At 52.5% G+C, this 14,175-nt stretch overlaps 1 protein-coding gene across 1 annotated transcript; it reads right to left on the minus strand.

The window, feature by feature from the left end:
* Positions 1-2,296: 2,296 nt before the first annotated feature.
* SSC4D (scavenger receptor cysteine rich family member with 4 domains) lies at positions 2,297-13,206 on the minus strand. Its single transcript, XM_079798609.1, has 11 exons — positions 12,948-13,206; positions 10,661-10,845; positions 9,200-9,235; positions 8,646-8,951; positions 7,879-7,956; positions 6,781-7,095; positions 5,600-5,677; positions 4,932-5,006; positions 4,504-4,815; positions 3,678-3,755; positions 2,297-3,032 (listed from the first exon to the last, which is right to left on the minus strand). The coding sequence occupies exons 2-11, from the start codon at positions 10,809-10,811 to the stop codon at positions 2,716-2,718; spliced, it is 1,746 nt and encodes a 581-aa protein (XP_079654735.1). The 5' UTR covers positions 10,812-10,845; positions 12,948-13,206; the 3' UTR covers positions 2,297-2,715.
* Between the last annotated feature and the right edge of the window lie 969 nt (positions 13,207-14,175).

Below are 14,175 nucleotides of genomic sequence, written 5' to 3' on the forward strand. Positions count from 1 at the left end.
TTGGATTATTCTAGGAGTTTCTCAAGGACAAAAGCCTGTCTTATTTATCTGTATGGTCCCAATCCCACGCTGCCCTCACACATAGAACACTAAATTTGCTGAATAAACAGTGAACAGAACTAGCCTTAATAACTGGCTGGAAAAGAGGTTTCAGGTAAACCCACAGGTTTCAGGTAAACCCTCAGTCAGGATGGGCTATGTTAGGCTGCTCTAATAAACAACCCCCAATCTCAGTAGTTTGGAGCAGCAAAGGTTTATTTCTCACTCACTCTCTATGTCCATCTTGAGTCAATGAAGACTTTGCTCCTGGTTGGCTCTCAGAGCCACATAGGTTGATGGAGCCTCCACCTCCTGGAACATCACTGATCACCTTGAAGCAAGGGAACTTGACAATTGTGTTCGGGTCCTTGAAGGCTTCTGCTTGGGGGGGCACTTCCACTCACATTTCATTGGCCAAAGCATGTCATAGGGCCACACCTCACTTCAAGAGGGTAGGGAAGTGCAAAGCTACCACATACCAGGAAGGTGAAGAACTGGACATGTTGGTGACCAGTATTAATGTGCATCAAGAATCTTAGTCCTGGGCCCACTGTACAAATTTGGATAAGTCATTTCTCCTCTCTGAGCCTCAGTTTTCCCTGTCTGTAAAATGGGACAATAACAATTCCCTCCCAGGGCTGCTATGAGGGTCAAATAAGAGATCATCAATAAAAACACTTTGTTTAGATGGGAAAGGGGACTTAAGGGGTAGGAAGCTGTGATATTTCTGGGACAACAGAGAGGCACACTCAAATGTGGGTATGCTGGAGTGGCTATGACTACAGTCTAAGCAGATTCTGAGTGTGCTGAGTTCAGATCTGGGGGCTGTGAGGTGGATAGACCATCCCTGTCCAACTCCCTGAATTCTTAATTAAGCATTTTCATTCCTCCATCCTTCATCTCTCCAATGACACAGTGGGTCTCAGAGAACTCCCTAACAAATGGAGACAAGGCCATTACTGCCAAGAGCTTGGAGCTCATGTCTGCCTCCCTCCTTGGCTGAGAGCCAGGACCCAGATTTAGAGCCTGTGGGAGGCAAAATAATGGCCCCTCCAAGATGTTCACATCCTAATCCCCGGAGCTCCTGAATATGTTACTTTACATGGCTAAAGGGATTATGCAGATGTGATTAAATTAAGGGCGTTGAGATGGGGAGATTATCCTGGATTATCCAGGTGGGTCTAACATAAGCATAAGAAGCTTTAGACTGGAAGAGGGAGGCAGAAGAGTCAGAAGAGAGTGTGATGGTAAAGCAGCAGTCAGAGTGATGTAATTGCTGGCTGGAAGGAGCACATGAGCAAGCATGGAATGAGGCAGCCTGTAGAAGCTGGAAAAGGTAAGGAAGCAGATTCTCCCCTAGAGCTTCCAGAAAGAACACCACTCTGCAGACACCTTGAACTTAGTCCATTTCAGACTAGTGACCTCAAGAACTGTAAGATAATCAATTTGTGTTGTTTTTAGCCACTAAGTTTGTGGTCATTTGGTACAGCAGCTGTAGGAAACTAATGCAGAGCCTGCTGGCTGGACCTGTAGGGCAGAGGCTTGACGCCAGACAGCTGCTACTGGCAAGACCCTGGGGCTGAGAGAGGCTCTGGCAGGATCTGCCACTTCTCTAAGCCCCTAGGACTGCAGGTGAGGTGCCCCCAAAGAAGCCTCTGCAAAAGCCCCAATGCTGCTTTGCTCTACCTTATCTGCCTTACTGCCTCCTCTCAATTTTTTCTGTTCTAATGACTCCACCACCTTGCTGTGTGACCTTGAGTAGACCCTTCTTTTGCAGGACCTAGATTTCTCTATATGAAAATGCAAAACAGGGATAGACTAGGAGACTCTCTAGGGGCCTTCCAGGCCTGATACTGAGTCAGCATTTCCAGGATGTGATAGGTCTGCAGAGAGCTCTCTGATGATGCTCTTGAACCGTCCTCCATCCCCAAGCCTCCAAAAAATCTTTATCAGTCTTTCCTGCTGCCACAAACAATGCACTTGTGTCCAAACACTGACCTCAGTTAAAAGACAGGGGGAACAATGCTTTATTGACTTGGCACCTATGAATGGATGGCTACAGGCCCCCACAGTTCTTTGCTGTTGCAAAGTGGAGGCTCTGTGGTGGGGGCAGCATAAATCACAGATGCTGGTTCTAGCTGCAGGGAGGGGCCACTGTCCCCGCTTTGGCCCCTCCAGTCCCCTTATCCAGTCAAGCACCATCTGAGTCTGGGCCCTCATGGAACAACGACCCAGGTTCTTCTACAGTCCCAGGAAGGCTAAGGTAAGAGCTGCAGGTTTTTCCTGTCTCCCCTCTTCTTGGGGATCCCAAGATGGGTCGGGGGAAGGGAGAGACCCCATTTTCTCCTGAATCACCTGGAGTGGGTTCCAGGAAGGTAGGATTAGGGGTGCTGTACCTGGAGCCCTACCAAAGAGAGAGTCAGAAGTTTTGGAATTAGAATTTTCCCCACTTTTCTGTTTTGGCTGAGCAGAAAGTGGGAGCTCTCGTTGAATTGGGTCCACAGCAGTTGATGGGATAAAGCCAGGCTGTCCCATGCAGGACCACACCATTTGGGCAGGCTCTCCCCCAGGCAAGGGGAGGGAAGGGCTGAGTGAACTGCAGTTGTCACAGGAGGAAGGCTTCCTGGAGGCAGAGGGGCAGGCCATAGCAGGTTCCTAGAAGAGGTGGTCTGCAGGTCACGACAGCCGGCACAGAACACTGGCATCCTCGCTGTGGTCACAGTTGTGGGCATCCCAGCGGATATGAGAGCAGAGCAGAAGGGTGCTTTCGTCCCCACGGCACTTGACATTGTCCAGGAGGATAGGGCCTCGGCCTGGGCCAAAGTGGGCTTCTCCAGGGGCTGCCAGAGCTTGACCACAGCCCAGCTGGTGGCACAGGACACCGGCCGCCCTCAGGTCCCAAGCATCATCACAAACAGTGCCCCACCGCTGTCCTAGGAAGAGCTCCACACGCCCCTCGCATCGATGGGCTCCATTGGCCAGACGTAGGTGCCCTGTAAGGGGACAAGGCCGGGAGCTGGAAGGGGCTGGCCCATGCCACGCCACTCCCAAGCAAGGCCAGGGAAGGGGTAGAGGAGGCAAAGGGAGTTGGTATGAGACACAGCACTGCCCTGGGAGCCACTGGACAAGGGCAGACAAATGAGATTAAAATGGGATGGACATCAGTCAATACTCAGCCTCCACATGGAAGAACATGTACCAGCCTTTGTGGGGTGCTCTGGGCATGTTGGGTTCCATGTCTGCTCTCTCCTTAGTCCACGGTTCATAATCCCAGTACCTCAACTACAGGGCTGCTCTCTGGAGACTGTGATTGTGGCCCCTGAAGTCATCATTGTCTCCTGAAGTTATCATTGCCCTGGACTCCCCAGGCTAAAGAGCAACTTCTTTCATGTCCCTCCTCAGGAAAGGAGCCCTATCCCCTCATTTTAAGCTACAGATTCCTCTAACTTAAAATCCATCTCCCTCTTTCTGAACACTATACCTCTATTAACGAGACTTGAGACTAGCACAAAAGGGCAAAGGTTCCAGGACATGGTAAAATCTGCTGAGCTACCTAACCCCAGGCTGTGACCTCTCCTGATCCTGGTCCTTACTATCCTGATGCCTCTACTTCCCTCTTAGGGGTTGTGGGCACCTACCGTCCCTGGGCCGAGGCGTGGGAACTCGGGTGGTCTCAGAACCATCCTGCTGGACTTGCAGTCCTAGCTCCTCTGGGCCTGGCTCGTCAAGGACAAAGAAAAAGAGGTGGCTGTCACATTGGGGAACATGTTCCTTGAGGACAGGTCACCTCCTAACCTCGCAAGGGAAGTCTGACCTAGTGACAACGAACTTCACTGGACCCTGAAGAAGGACACCCTCCCCCCCCCCCCCCCCCCCCCCCCGCGCCGCACCCCTTGGATCAGAAATGGTGATTGTACTCTTTTCACCCTGGCGCCCAAAGCAGAATCCTTTGCAGCCTACCCTTTGTGGCCAAGGCTACTAGGCCCGGGGTTACCAAACTAGGGCGAATATATCAATTCCCAAACCAAGCAATGAACAGCATTTTAAAATGTGTAAGACTGCAAACACCCCTATCTTACTGATTTCTTCCAAAGGTCAGGCACTTGCTTCCAAAAGCTGATTAACTCTCCGTTTATTAGAGCTTTGCGGGGGAGGGGGGGGTCCTTGACTCAGCAGAGCAATAACACCCCAGCCCCGCCCTTGACAGACTTTCTGAATTCATCCGGGGTCTCGGTCTCTCCCCCCCACCCCACCCCGCCCCGCCCCTCACTGCGGCAGAACGCGCGCCCTCCCCAGGCCCGGCCCCACGCTCGCACTGCAGAGGCTCCCGTCCGGGCGGGCTCCGCCTCTGCGGATGGCGCGTCCGCTCCGGCTCCGCCCGCGGGGCACTGCCGCCGAGAGCCGTCACGCGCGGCCCCGCCCAGGGCTGAGCTGCCTCCGTGCGCGACCCCGCGGCGGGCTCACCTGAGCAGAGCGCTCCCGCATCCTCGTGGTGGCCGCAGTTGTGCTGACCCCAACCCAGGTGGAAGCAGTCGCTCAGGCGGACCTCCGTGCCGGCACAGCCCACGTTGTCCAGCAGAACGGGGCCGCGGCCGAAGCCGAAGTGACCGAGGCCGGTGGCGCCCAGGGCAGGCCCGCATCCTGCCTCACGGCAGGCCACGCGCGCATCCGCGAAATCCCAATCATCGTCGCACACGGTGCCCCAGCCCCCGGCGTACATAACCTCCACGCGGCCGCGGCACGGTCCCGGGCCGCCCACCAGCCGCAGCCGCCCGCCTGCAGGGCGCACAGGCCCGGGGCCAGAGGGACTGGGCTGGAGCCACCAGCTCCCAGGCAGGGCCCCAGCCTCATCTTTCCCCACCCGCCGCGGAATCCCCCGCTCTGCCACTTACTTTTCTTCCCCGCGACCCAGGAGGCTGTGGTGAACAATGCTGTCTCCCTGGAAGGCAGGGCACCAACTCTTGTAGCTGCGGAGACAGGGCACCTAGATAGAGCATTTGAAAGGGACAAAGAGGCCTTCTGGCCTACAGTAGGGCAGGGGAGCTCCTGCTGAAGTCCCACAACTGTACCACATGTGCACCCCACACTCATCCTCAACTCCAGAGTCACCATCTAGATTGGTGTGGTGGGGTTCTCTGGAAACTGGATTGGAATGAACCAAATCCTATTTCCAGGCGTTATCCTCATTTCAATCCCAATGATAGTTTCAACCCTAATTTTAAATGTACTTCTATCCTTCATTCAACCTTTATCTCAAACCTCTCACAAGGCCTCTTAATTCCCACCCTCACCACCAACCCAAATTTTACTTAAGAGCTTTGAAGAAATCGCTTATTACTTCTTCCCACCTCACTGAACTTTTCAGAGGTCTGGATTTCATCCTTGCTCTCTATCTGTTCCTCTGTTCTCTCACCTATCTCTACCATCTGGTCAAAAGCTCTGGCCTTCCAGTCAGGCCCCCTTCCTATGAATCTCAACTGCCTTCTCAATTCCCAGCCCTACACACCTTCCCCCTACCATTATAGCCTGGAGGCTAGCAGGCTCAAGCTGGGCTCCTTACCCTCTGGCTCTGTGTGCCAGGCCCAGTCCTCTCTTGTGGCTGAGGGTGGCAGTGCTGTGAGAGTCGGGGGCCCTAGAACTAGAGCAGGAAAGAAGGGAGCAGAGTCAGAGGCTGAGGTTCTAGTTCCTGGTCAGCCTTTGGCTGTCAGGATAGAGGATTTCTCTGACGAAGACCACAGAGTGTACTTCTAGAGCTGGGGGCTTAGCCCCAACGGGGGTCCAAGGAGGTCTGCCCCGCTTTGACAAGGGTCGTAATTCACTTGTGTTGTACAGGCGTACACATCACAGTTTACACAGGACTTTCACAGACATGCTTTCATTTCTTTCCGATGTTCTCAGAAACCCAATGGGTGTCCAAAATGGAGAGATAGAGAAGGTCTTGACCACAGGGGGAGGGCCATGCACAGTCCTGAGGGACTTGAAGAACAAGACTCGTTATCCCCATCCTACAGATAAAATAGGACTAGAAAGGGCAAAGGTCATGCTTGAGACCATGCAGCAAAGTTAGCCGTGACTTTGCCAAGGCTCACTGTGTGACCATGGGTGTGGCTCTGCCTCACTGGGCCTCAGCTTTCCCATCTGTAAACTGGAAATTATGGCCCCTGGTTTGCTGTGAGGCATGGGCAAGCATTTATATCTTATAGAGTGGAATCCATTTGTGAAGTGCCATTATTGGCCCTATTATTTTTGTATTGGCTCAAAAAACTTCTTAAAATGGAGAGGGGGCCAGGTGGGGCATTATAAGAGCATCAGGATTAAAGAGGGTTGTGCTAGGTAATTCTAGGGACATACTTGGGCTGCAATGTAGTGTTTCTGGGGCAATTATAGAGTTCTATTATTTTGAAGTGTTCCATGAAAAGTACTTAGGATATGCTCGAAAATTCCTGGGGCATTCTTGGGGTACTGCTGGATAGTTCTAGAGTATTGGTAGAACAATACTCCAGTATTACACAGCTGTGGAGCTCACCACAAAGAGTACTGGCGTTTCCTGGGGCACTTCTAGAGCAGCACTGATATTAACAGTAATTTCGGGGCCTTTCTGGATTACTCTGGGGAACATCAAGGTAGCCACCAACCCCCCTCACCGCCCAAGCCCCACTTAGGCTCCTCCGTTATCTGGACACGGCCCGGTCCCGCCCCCCGCCCCCCCCCCCCACCGCGCTCCGCCCCCGGAGCCCGCACCTGCACAGAGCGCTCCAGCGTCCTCGTGGTGGCCGCAGTTGTGCACGCCCCAGCCCAGGCTCAGGCAGGCTGCCAGGCGGGGCTCGCCGCCTTCACAGTTCACGTTGTCCAGCAGGATGTGTCCCGTGCCATAGCCGAAGAAGGCGTTAGTGGTGGCGGCCAGGGCCTCCCCGCAGCCCAGCTGGCGGCAGACCACGGTGGCGTCTGGCAGCCCCCAGTCATCGTCGCACACAGTGCCCCACAGGCCTCCGTGCAGGATCTCCACTCGGCCCTGACAGGGGCCTGCGCCCCCCACCAGGCGCACACTGCCCTCACCTGGTGACGGTGGAGGCAGAAGAGGGGGCAAGGAGCAAATCCCACAGGACTCTGCCTCCCATCACCTCCTAACCTAGCCCAATGCACTTCTACAATGCCCTAGGCCCACCCCATACCCACAGCGCATGGTGTCCGGGAAGCTAAAGCCCTGGAGGAGCTGCTCATTCACCCCCAAGGCACTGTCTCCTCACAGTCCAGATTGGGGGTGGTTTGTAGGATCAGAGGACAGACTGGCTTTGACTGTGTCTCTCCCTGCCTAAAAGCAACCCTCCCTGCCTTTGCCCATGCTCTCCTGAGCGTCTAGGTTGTGCTGCTTCCTCGTTGAAGACTGCAGTGAAAGCCTTCTCACCTTCCTCGGTGCAGCACCAACAACTCCTCCAGGAAGCCCTGCCTGGTCTCTGATGGACTGGACGCTCTTCCTCCTCTGGACTTCCTTGCCTTTCATCTGTTGTGCCTCTTTTAGATTGCTTTTCATTTTCTTGTTCTACATCATTGTCAGCATTTCTGTGCATATCTGACTCTCCCGTTAGATCAAGCCCTGGCGCTCACCTCTCACTTTCTCCAGCTGTGTGCTGACTATTCTTAATCATTCTACAGGAATGAATCCTCTTTCCCTATCCAGAAGGTGAGCAGCCTGAGGGGGTACAGGAGGCAGGATGGGGAGGAGGAATGACCAAACTCAACCATCAGTGATCCTCTCTTCCACTTAGGGTTGGTATCAGGGACTGTTCTCTGGGCCCCTCCCCTAAGACCCCGGTGGCCCCCCACATTGCCTTTACTTACCTTTCCCATTCTGGGTAGTGGTAGGGGGTGCCCTACTGGTTAACACTTTCTTTGTTGGGGGTTGTGTGAGCAGGAACTCTGGAAAGGAAGGGAGGATGACAAATGGATCTTTCTGCTCTCCATCCTCACACCCACAGGTGGATAAGTAGCGGGGCGTGGATCCCCTAAGGTGCCTGCTCTTCAGGGCCTTTGGTAACACAAAGGATGAGAGCCAGGGAGATGAGAGGTGAAAGGGCCCCCTGGGTCCAGAAAGCAGTAGCTCTAGAGGAGTTCTTTTAGTTCTTAAAGCAGCATCACATCATCTGAGAACTTGTTAGAAAGGTAAATTCTCAGGCTCAGTAGAAACTGGGATGGGGCCACAATCTGAGCCTTCCAGGGGATTTTCTTGAGAATTAAAACGACTGCTCTCAAGATCAAAGCCTCTCAGAGGTTTCTGCTGCAACTCTATGCCAAGTGGACCTGTGGCCAGTGTTGACCCCAATCATCTGATTTTAAAAATGGGAAGGGGCCTTTGCTGGAATAGCCAGAGTCCTATATGGAAGGAGTAATGTTGAGTTTTGACCAAAGTCACACGCTGAGCTAGAAGCACCTCTGGGGTCCAGGGCTCTTGGCCAGCCTGGAGCTCTTCCCCAACACCATGCAATGCAGCCACTGGCTTGGTCTTCTACATGGAACAGTGTTACCGCTGGGAAGTCCCTTCATTTATCTAGCCTTCAGCCCTGCTATCTGACACAGTCTGCCCTCCTAGGTCACGGGACTCTGCTCACCGTCACACAGGACAGCCACATCCTCGTAGTGAAAGCAGTTGTGGACTCCCCAGCCTCGGCTGCCGCACTCACTCAGAGCAGCTTCCTGACCACGGCAGTCCACGTTGTCCAGCAGGATGGGGCCTCGGCCCTGCCCAAAGGCAAGGGGCCTCGGCACAGGGAGCGCCAGGCCGCAGCCCAACTGACGACATACCACATTGGCGTCCACCACGTCCCAGTCATCGTCACAGACGCTGCCCCAGGAGCCACCATGCAGGACCTCCAGACGCCCCCGGCAGCGGCTCGGACCCCCCACCAACCTCAGTTCTGTGGAGAGGGTTGAACTGGCACCTGGGGGATCCCTGGGTCCAACCTACAGGATGCCCATCTTGCCATGAAGTTATGGGAGCCTCAGGAACAGTCCCTTCTAGATCTCATTTCTCCCTTCCTATATAATGGGGAGACTGGTGCGATCCCTTTGGGGCATCTAAAACAATAGAGGTCTTCTGTCTGAGCATCTGAGTACCTGGGGTCAGAGTGGGGGGCGGGGTGTTGGGAGGAGCAGGGGCACCTACCTGGAAAAGGCAGTGGGGTGGGCTGTAGGGCACTGGCTGAAACAGAGTGAGGAGAGCATTGGCCCCCCCTCTTCCATCATGCCCCTCCTCTTCACTACTCCTACTTTCCCAAAGTCTCACCTCTTTCCCTGACTGTTCCTGTTGGCCTCCTTGCTTCACCCCTCTCCCATTGGTCATGGACCACCCAGAGAGAGCTGCCTAAGACAGATCTGTTTATCTTCACTCCACGGCTAATTTTCTCAAAGACTCCTCATTTCTTATAGGAGTCCCAGCCCCTGAGCTTTCTCTACAAAGCCTTCTGGTATCTTCTGACCAGCCTCACCTTACTTCTTAATATCCCATCAGTCTTGTCTCCAGGACTTGAACCATGCAGTCTCCTCTGGTCAATCCTGCTCATTACAGCCCTAGGGAGCCTTCAAGACCCAGCTCGGAACCCCCTCCTCCAGAAAGCCTTCCTGGAGCCCTCAGTAAAAGTGCTCTCTATTCCTTCTGAGTCACTGGGCACCACATGCACCCCCCTTTCTGGGCCTTCTGCCTGGTGATGTGCCCATGCCTCTCACATCTTGGTGTGTCCCCCAGAGCCCTCTGCCCAGAGCCTGTTACTCAGCAGAGGCTCAGTAGCTCTGCTTTAACTGTGTAAACTGGTTTGGGGGTTCATTATGATTTTCCCCCAAAGCTTTACCTAGATGAGTCCTTCTGCTTCAGTTCTCATGGATGTACATTCCAGGCACTGTGCTCACTGCTTTACGTGGCCTGGCCCACTTAATCATCAGGACAACTTATAAAGTAGGTAGGATTTTGCAGATGGGGAAACTTCAGGTTTAGAGAGGTTAGGCAACTTGCTCAAGGCCACACAGCAAAAGGTAGAACTGGGATTCCAACCGAAATCGCCACACTCGCCTTTACCTTACAATTCTGAGTACGTGGCCTGAGAGGCAGGGAGGAAACAGGGAAACTGGCCTACCAAGGGAAATTGGAAACGCCATAATAGTCCACTTGCTCACAAGCTATTCCTGTGTTTAGACACTTTCACATACATCACTTCAGAGAATCCTTATAAACAATGCTCTGAGACATGTACTGAGGTACCCATTTTACAGAAAGAAGAAACAGACTTGGTTTCTTCATTTTTCAAGTTAGGATAGTCCCTAAGTCATTTGATTCCATTTATTCTACCAGCTGCCTTGCCCACAGCCATTAGTAAGCCCACCCCCTCTCCCTCCTTTCCTGTTTCCAATGTCCCTTAACTGCCCATACTCTGTGCTCATTGATCCCTCACCTCCAGCACTGAGCCCTCCGCTTCTCCAAGTCAGACCCTTAGCTCTAATCAACGCTGGACAAATGTCGGAGATGGAAAGAATGTTGGAAACGGCCTCATTTACAGACCACCTCCCTCCATAATTTTACAGAAAACTGAGAGTCAGAAAGGGAAGTGGTTGGGGTTAGGGGGACAGCACTCACCCAGTGGCAAGAGGAGGAGGAAGGATAGGGCTGGGGGGATAGGTGCAGCTACTGCACTCCGGTCTCCAGGGCTCCACCCCCCGCTCTGATCTGGTTGGGGACCAATTCGAGTTTCTGCTTCCTTGTGTGTCCAGCCAGTCGATGGTTCCATCGTGGAGCTGGTGAAGAAGTCACAGCAGGAACATCTGGAATTAAAAATTCCAAGTCACTTCTTCCAGCTGGAAGGGCCCAGGGAGAGCTTCAGGGGGAAGTGATATTTCCACGTGGGTTTGGCATTCTGAGTGGAGGCAGCAGGAGCAACAGCTGGGAGATGGGAAGGAAGGGAGCACAGATGGAAGCTAAGGAGGAGTTAGGTCTGGCTGAAGCAGAGAGTGTGTGAAATGAATGGTGGGAGATGAAGTTGGAAGGTTGCCTGGGTCCAAACCCAGAAAGGCCACTCAGTAGCTGTGCCCAGGACTGAGTTTGTCCTCCAGGGCAGTGCATCCCAAAGGGTGGTGTTGGTGCTTCTGGGGGCAACCCACATAAATTTAGGGCGAGATAAATGAATATTTATGGTTTTGTTTTCATTGCTTATTTTTTTTAACAATGCCTTCTATTTATGGCAAATGATCCTGATTTCCCATTTATTGGAACAATATAAAGTTTCTCTTTAAAGTTAATTTAAATCAGAAGAAATGAGTCAATTAAAAAAATCAAGGAAATATAGTTCCTGTGACTCACAAATATGCAAAAAAAAAAATGGTGAAGGGTTAAGAGAATAAATGCCAATTGGGATGCTCTGTCTTATTGGGATGAGAAGCCCTTGAGGATTTTTTGTTGTTGTTAAATTTTGGATTGCGGTATACAAATAAAAAAGTACTTAAGTCATAAGTGTAGAACTCAGTGAACATTTACATCATGTAACCAGCAGAAAGAAAGTCCAGAAAGACTCCCATGCCTGCTTTCTTCACATAAAAACAGGGGTGGGTGCTGGCTTAGGGGATAGTTCTGTTTTCAATATATTGAGAGTACAGGTACATGGGTGCCCCTCCCAGCACACACACCCCTCCCCCATCTCTCCCTGGCTGTGCCTCGGCACTGGCATACAAAGAGTCTGGTTGGGGAGAGGATGAAAACCTATCTGGATGTGAGCACGGGGTTTTCAATACCCCATTCATGGGGCCTAGGACAGCCCCCAGTGGAATAATCAGCTTTTGTCCTCCCTTTGCCTGGCCTGGAGACAGCTGGGAGATGGGAGTTGAGAGCTGTGAGTAGGGGGAGCCACAGCCCAATCTTTGCTGAGGAGATCCATAGTGATTGGGGTCTGCCCCCCCACTTCCTGGGCCTCAGGCCACACAACCTTCAGGCTGTTGGGACACTTGCCTGCAGGTCAGGTCAGCCCCCACCATGTGAATAAGGGGACACCCAGTTTCCAGGGACCCTGGCTGGGAATCCTCAAGTCACCCCACCGTATCCCCTGCTCCCCCCAGTCTAGGGGTGATGGAGAAGGGCCCTTGATCCTGATCTCCACTGACCTCAAGTCCCAGCTGACCCAAGAGCTCCCAGTGGGCTCTTGGAGCCTGCCTACCTCCAGCTCCAAACTTGGCCCCAAGCCTGCTTCTGCCTCACTCCCTGGGAACCTTGGTCAAAGTGAAGGTTAACCATTCCCTGCCCTCTTTGAACTTGGCTCTCTAAAGCAGTGACCGCCAACCTCTCGGACCTCACGGATCACCAGTGGTCCACGGACCACCGGTTGGCGACTGCTGCTCTAAAGCACTCTCTCGCTCCCTCCCCACCCTTCATGAGTACACCTTTTGCCCTGAACTGTCTCTTTAAGTGCAGGGCAGGCAGGCAGCATAACACAACTCCACCAGCTCCATCAACTACTATCTACTCTGTGTGACCTCACCTTGCTGAGTAAGACTCACTGTCCTCATCTGTAAAATGGGGTTAGTAATACACTTACCTCTTACAGTTGTTGCTGGGTTAAATAAGTTTATAAAAGGGGTAGCTCAGTGTCTGACCCACTGTAAGTATGGTAGCTATTATTACTATTACTGTCTTCCCATCTAGACTGTGGATCCTTGAAGGCAGGGACTGACTAGGTTTTATTCAATAGTAGGACCTGGCCCAGGATGGGCACTCAGGAGATGTTTATTGAATGAGGTCTAGTGCCGCAGAATCATGGAATGAAGCAGTCAGAAGGGGTCTGGGAGATCATCAAGAACAACTCCACATCTGACCAGTGGAAAACTCATCACACACACACCCCTCACCACCACCACCACCAAAAGTGAAGAATTCATACCTGGGGGAATGCTCTGGGCTCTCTCTGTCCCTTCTTCTACAGTCAATCCAAGGTCAAATCACTTTTTCTGCCCCCAGAAGTTTAGGAGGGGGTAGGATCCCCCAAATGCAAATCAACACAGATCTTTCTTCCTTTCTTTCCAAAGCTAGAAGGTGAGCAGAGGCAATGTCTCTGTCCATGGAGCTGGCTGGTGGCCCCAGCCTGTCTCCACCCGGCCTTAGGGGCAGAGGGAGGCAAAGGGAGAGTGGAGGTGTCCTGCACAGACTGGAGCAGCCCTAGAGAAGGGGCATCCAGGCAGAGGAGGAGCTATAAGGGGGGGTGGGGGACTGGCTTGGACACTCAGGGCCAGGCAGCCCCTCCTCCCCCTCCCCCCAACTCCAGGTCTCAGGTTTCAAAAATGCCTGGATTGGTCTCCACCCCTTTGCAGGGCAGCCAAGCATCCCTGATCTCCTGTGATGGCCCTGATTCAACCCCTTAGTCCTGTTGCCTGGGGAGTCCCTTTTACCAAGACCTGCCCCACAGCCCACCTGGGGGCTTGGAAACACGGCCACAGGAGCCAGAGTGTGCGTGGTGAGTTTCCCACGTAGGTAGGGTCTCTGATTTTGCTACTGATTTTATCTTACTGTGGTTCCTCTTGAGTTCTGGTACCTTTTGGGCCTTTGTAGTTATAGGTGACAGGAGGTGTGGCATGTGGCTTATTCTATAGTTTATACCTTCAGTAAAATGCTGCACCTTCTCCCTGGAACCACAGAGCTGGAGGCCCTGCAGGGTGGTTCCCAAACCTGACTATGCATCCCATCATGCCCAAGGGCACTTTTTTTCTCATGTGATTTTAATTTATTTTTAAAAATCCTCACCCAAGGATATTTTTCCATTGATTTTTAGAGAGAGTGGAAGAGAGGAAAAGACAGAGAGAAATATTTTTTTAATAAAGAACATTTTATTTATTTATTTATTTATTTATTTATTTATTGTTAATCCTCACTGGAGGATATTTTTCCATTGATTTTTAGGGAGAATGGAAGAGAGAGGGAAAGACAGAAACATCAATGTGAGAGAAATACATCGATTGATTGCCTCCTGCACATGCCTTGAACAGGGCCTGGGGCGGGGAGGAGCCTACAACTGAGGTACATGTCCTTGACCAGAATCAAACCTGGGACCCTTAGGTCCACAGGCCATGGCTCTCTCCACTGAGCCAAACCAGCTAGGGCCCAAGGGCACTTTT

The sequence above is a fragment of the Cnephaeus nilssonii genome, assembly GCF_951640355.1.
Source record: "Cnephaeus nilssonii genome assembly, chromosome: 2".
Lineage (NCBI taxonomy): Eukaryota > Metazoa > Chordata > Mammalia > Chiroptera > Vespertilionidae > Cnephaeus > Cnephaeus nilssonii.

Excerpts from the sequence above, each read along its gene's own strand:
- SSC4D (XM_079798609.1), bottom strand. The coding sequence starts at position 10,811 with ATGGAACCATCGACTGGCTGGACACACAAGGAAGCAGAAACTCGAATT. Across the intron at positions 9,236-10,660 it reads CCTCCTCCTCTTGCCACTGG|CCAGTGCCCTACAGCCCACC; the intron begins GTGAGTGCTGTC and ends ACTCTGTTTCAG. Across the intron at positions 5,007-5,599 it reads CTGGCACACAGAGCCAGAGG|CTACAAGAGTTGGTGCCCTG; the intron begins GTAAGGAGCCCA and ends CTGTCTCCGCAG.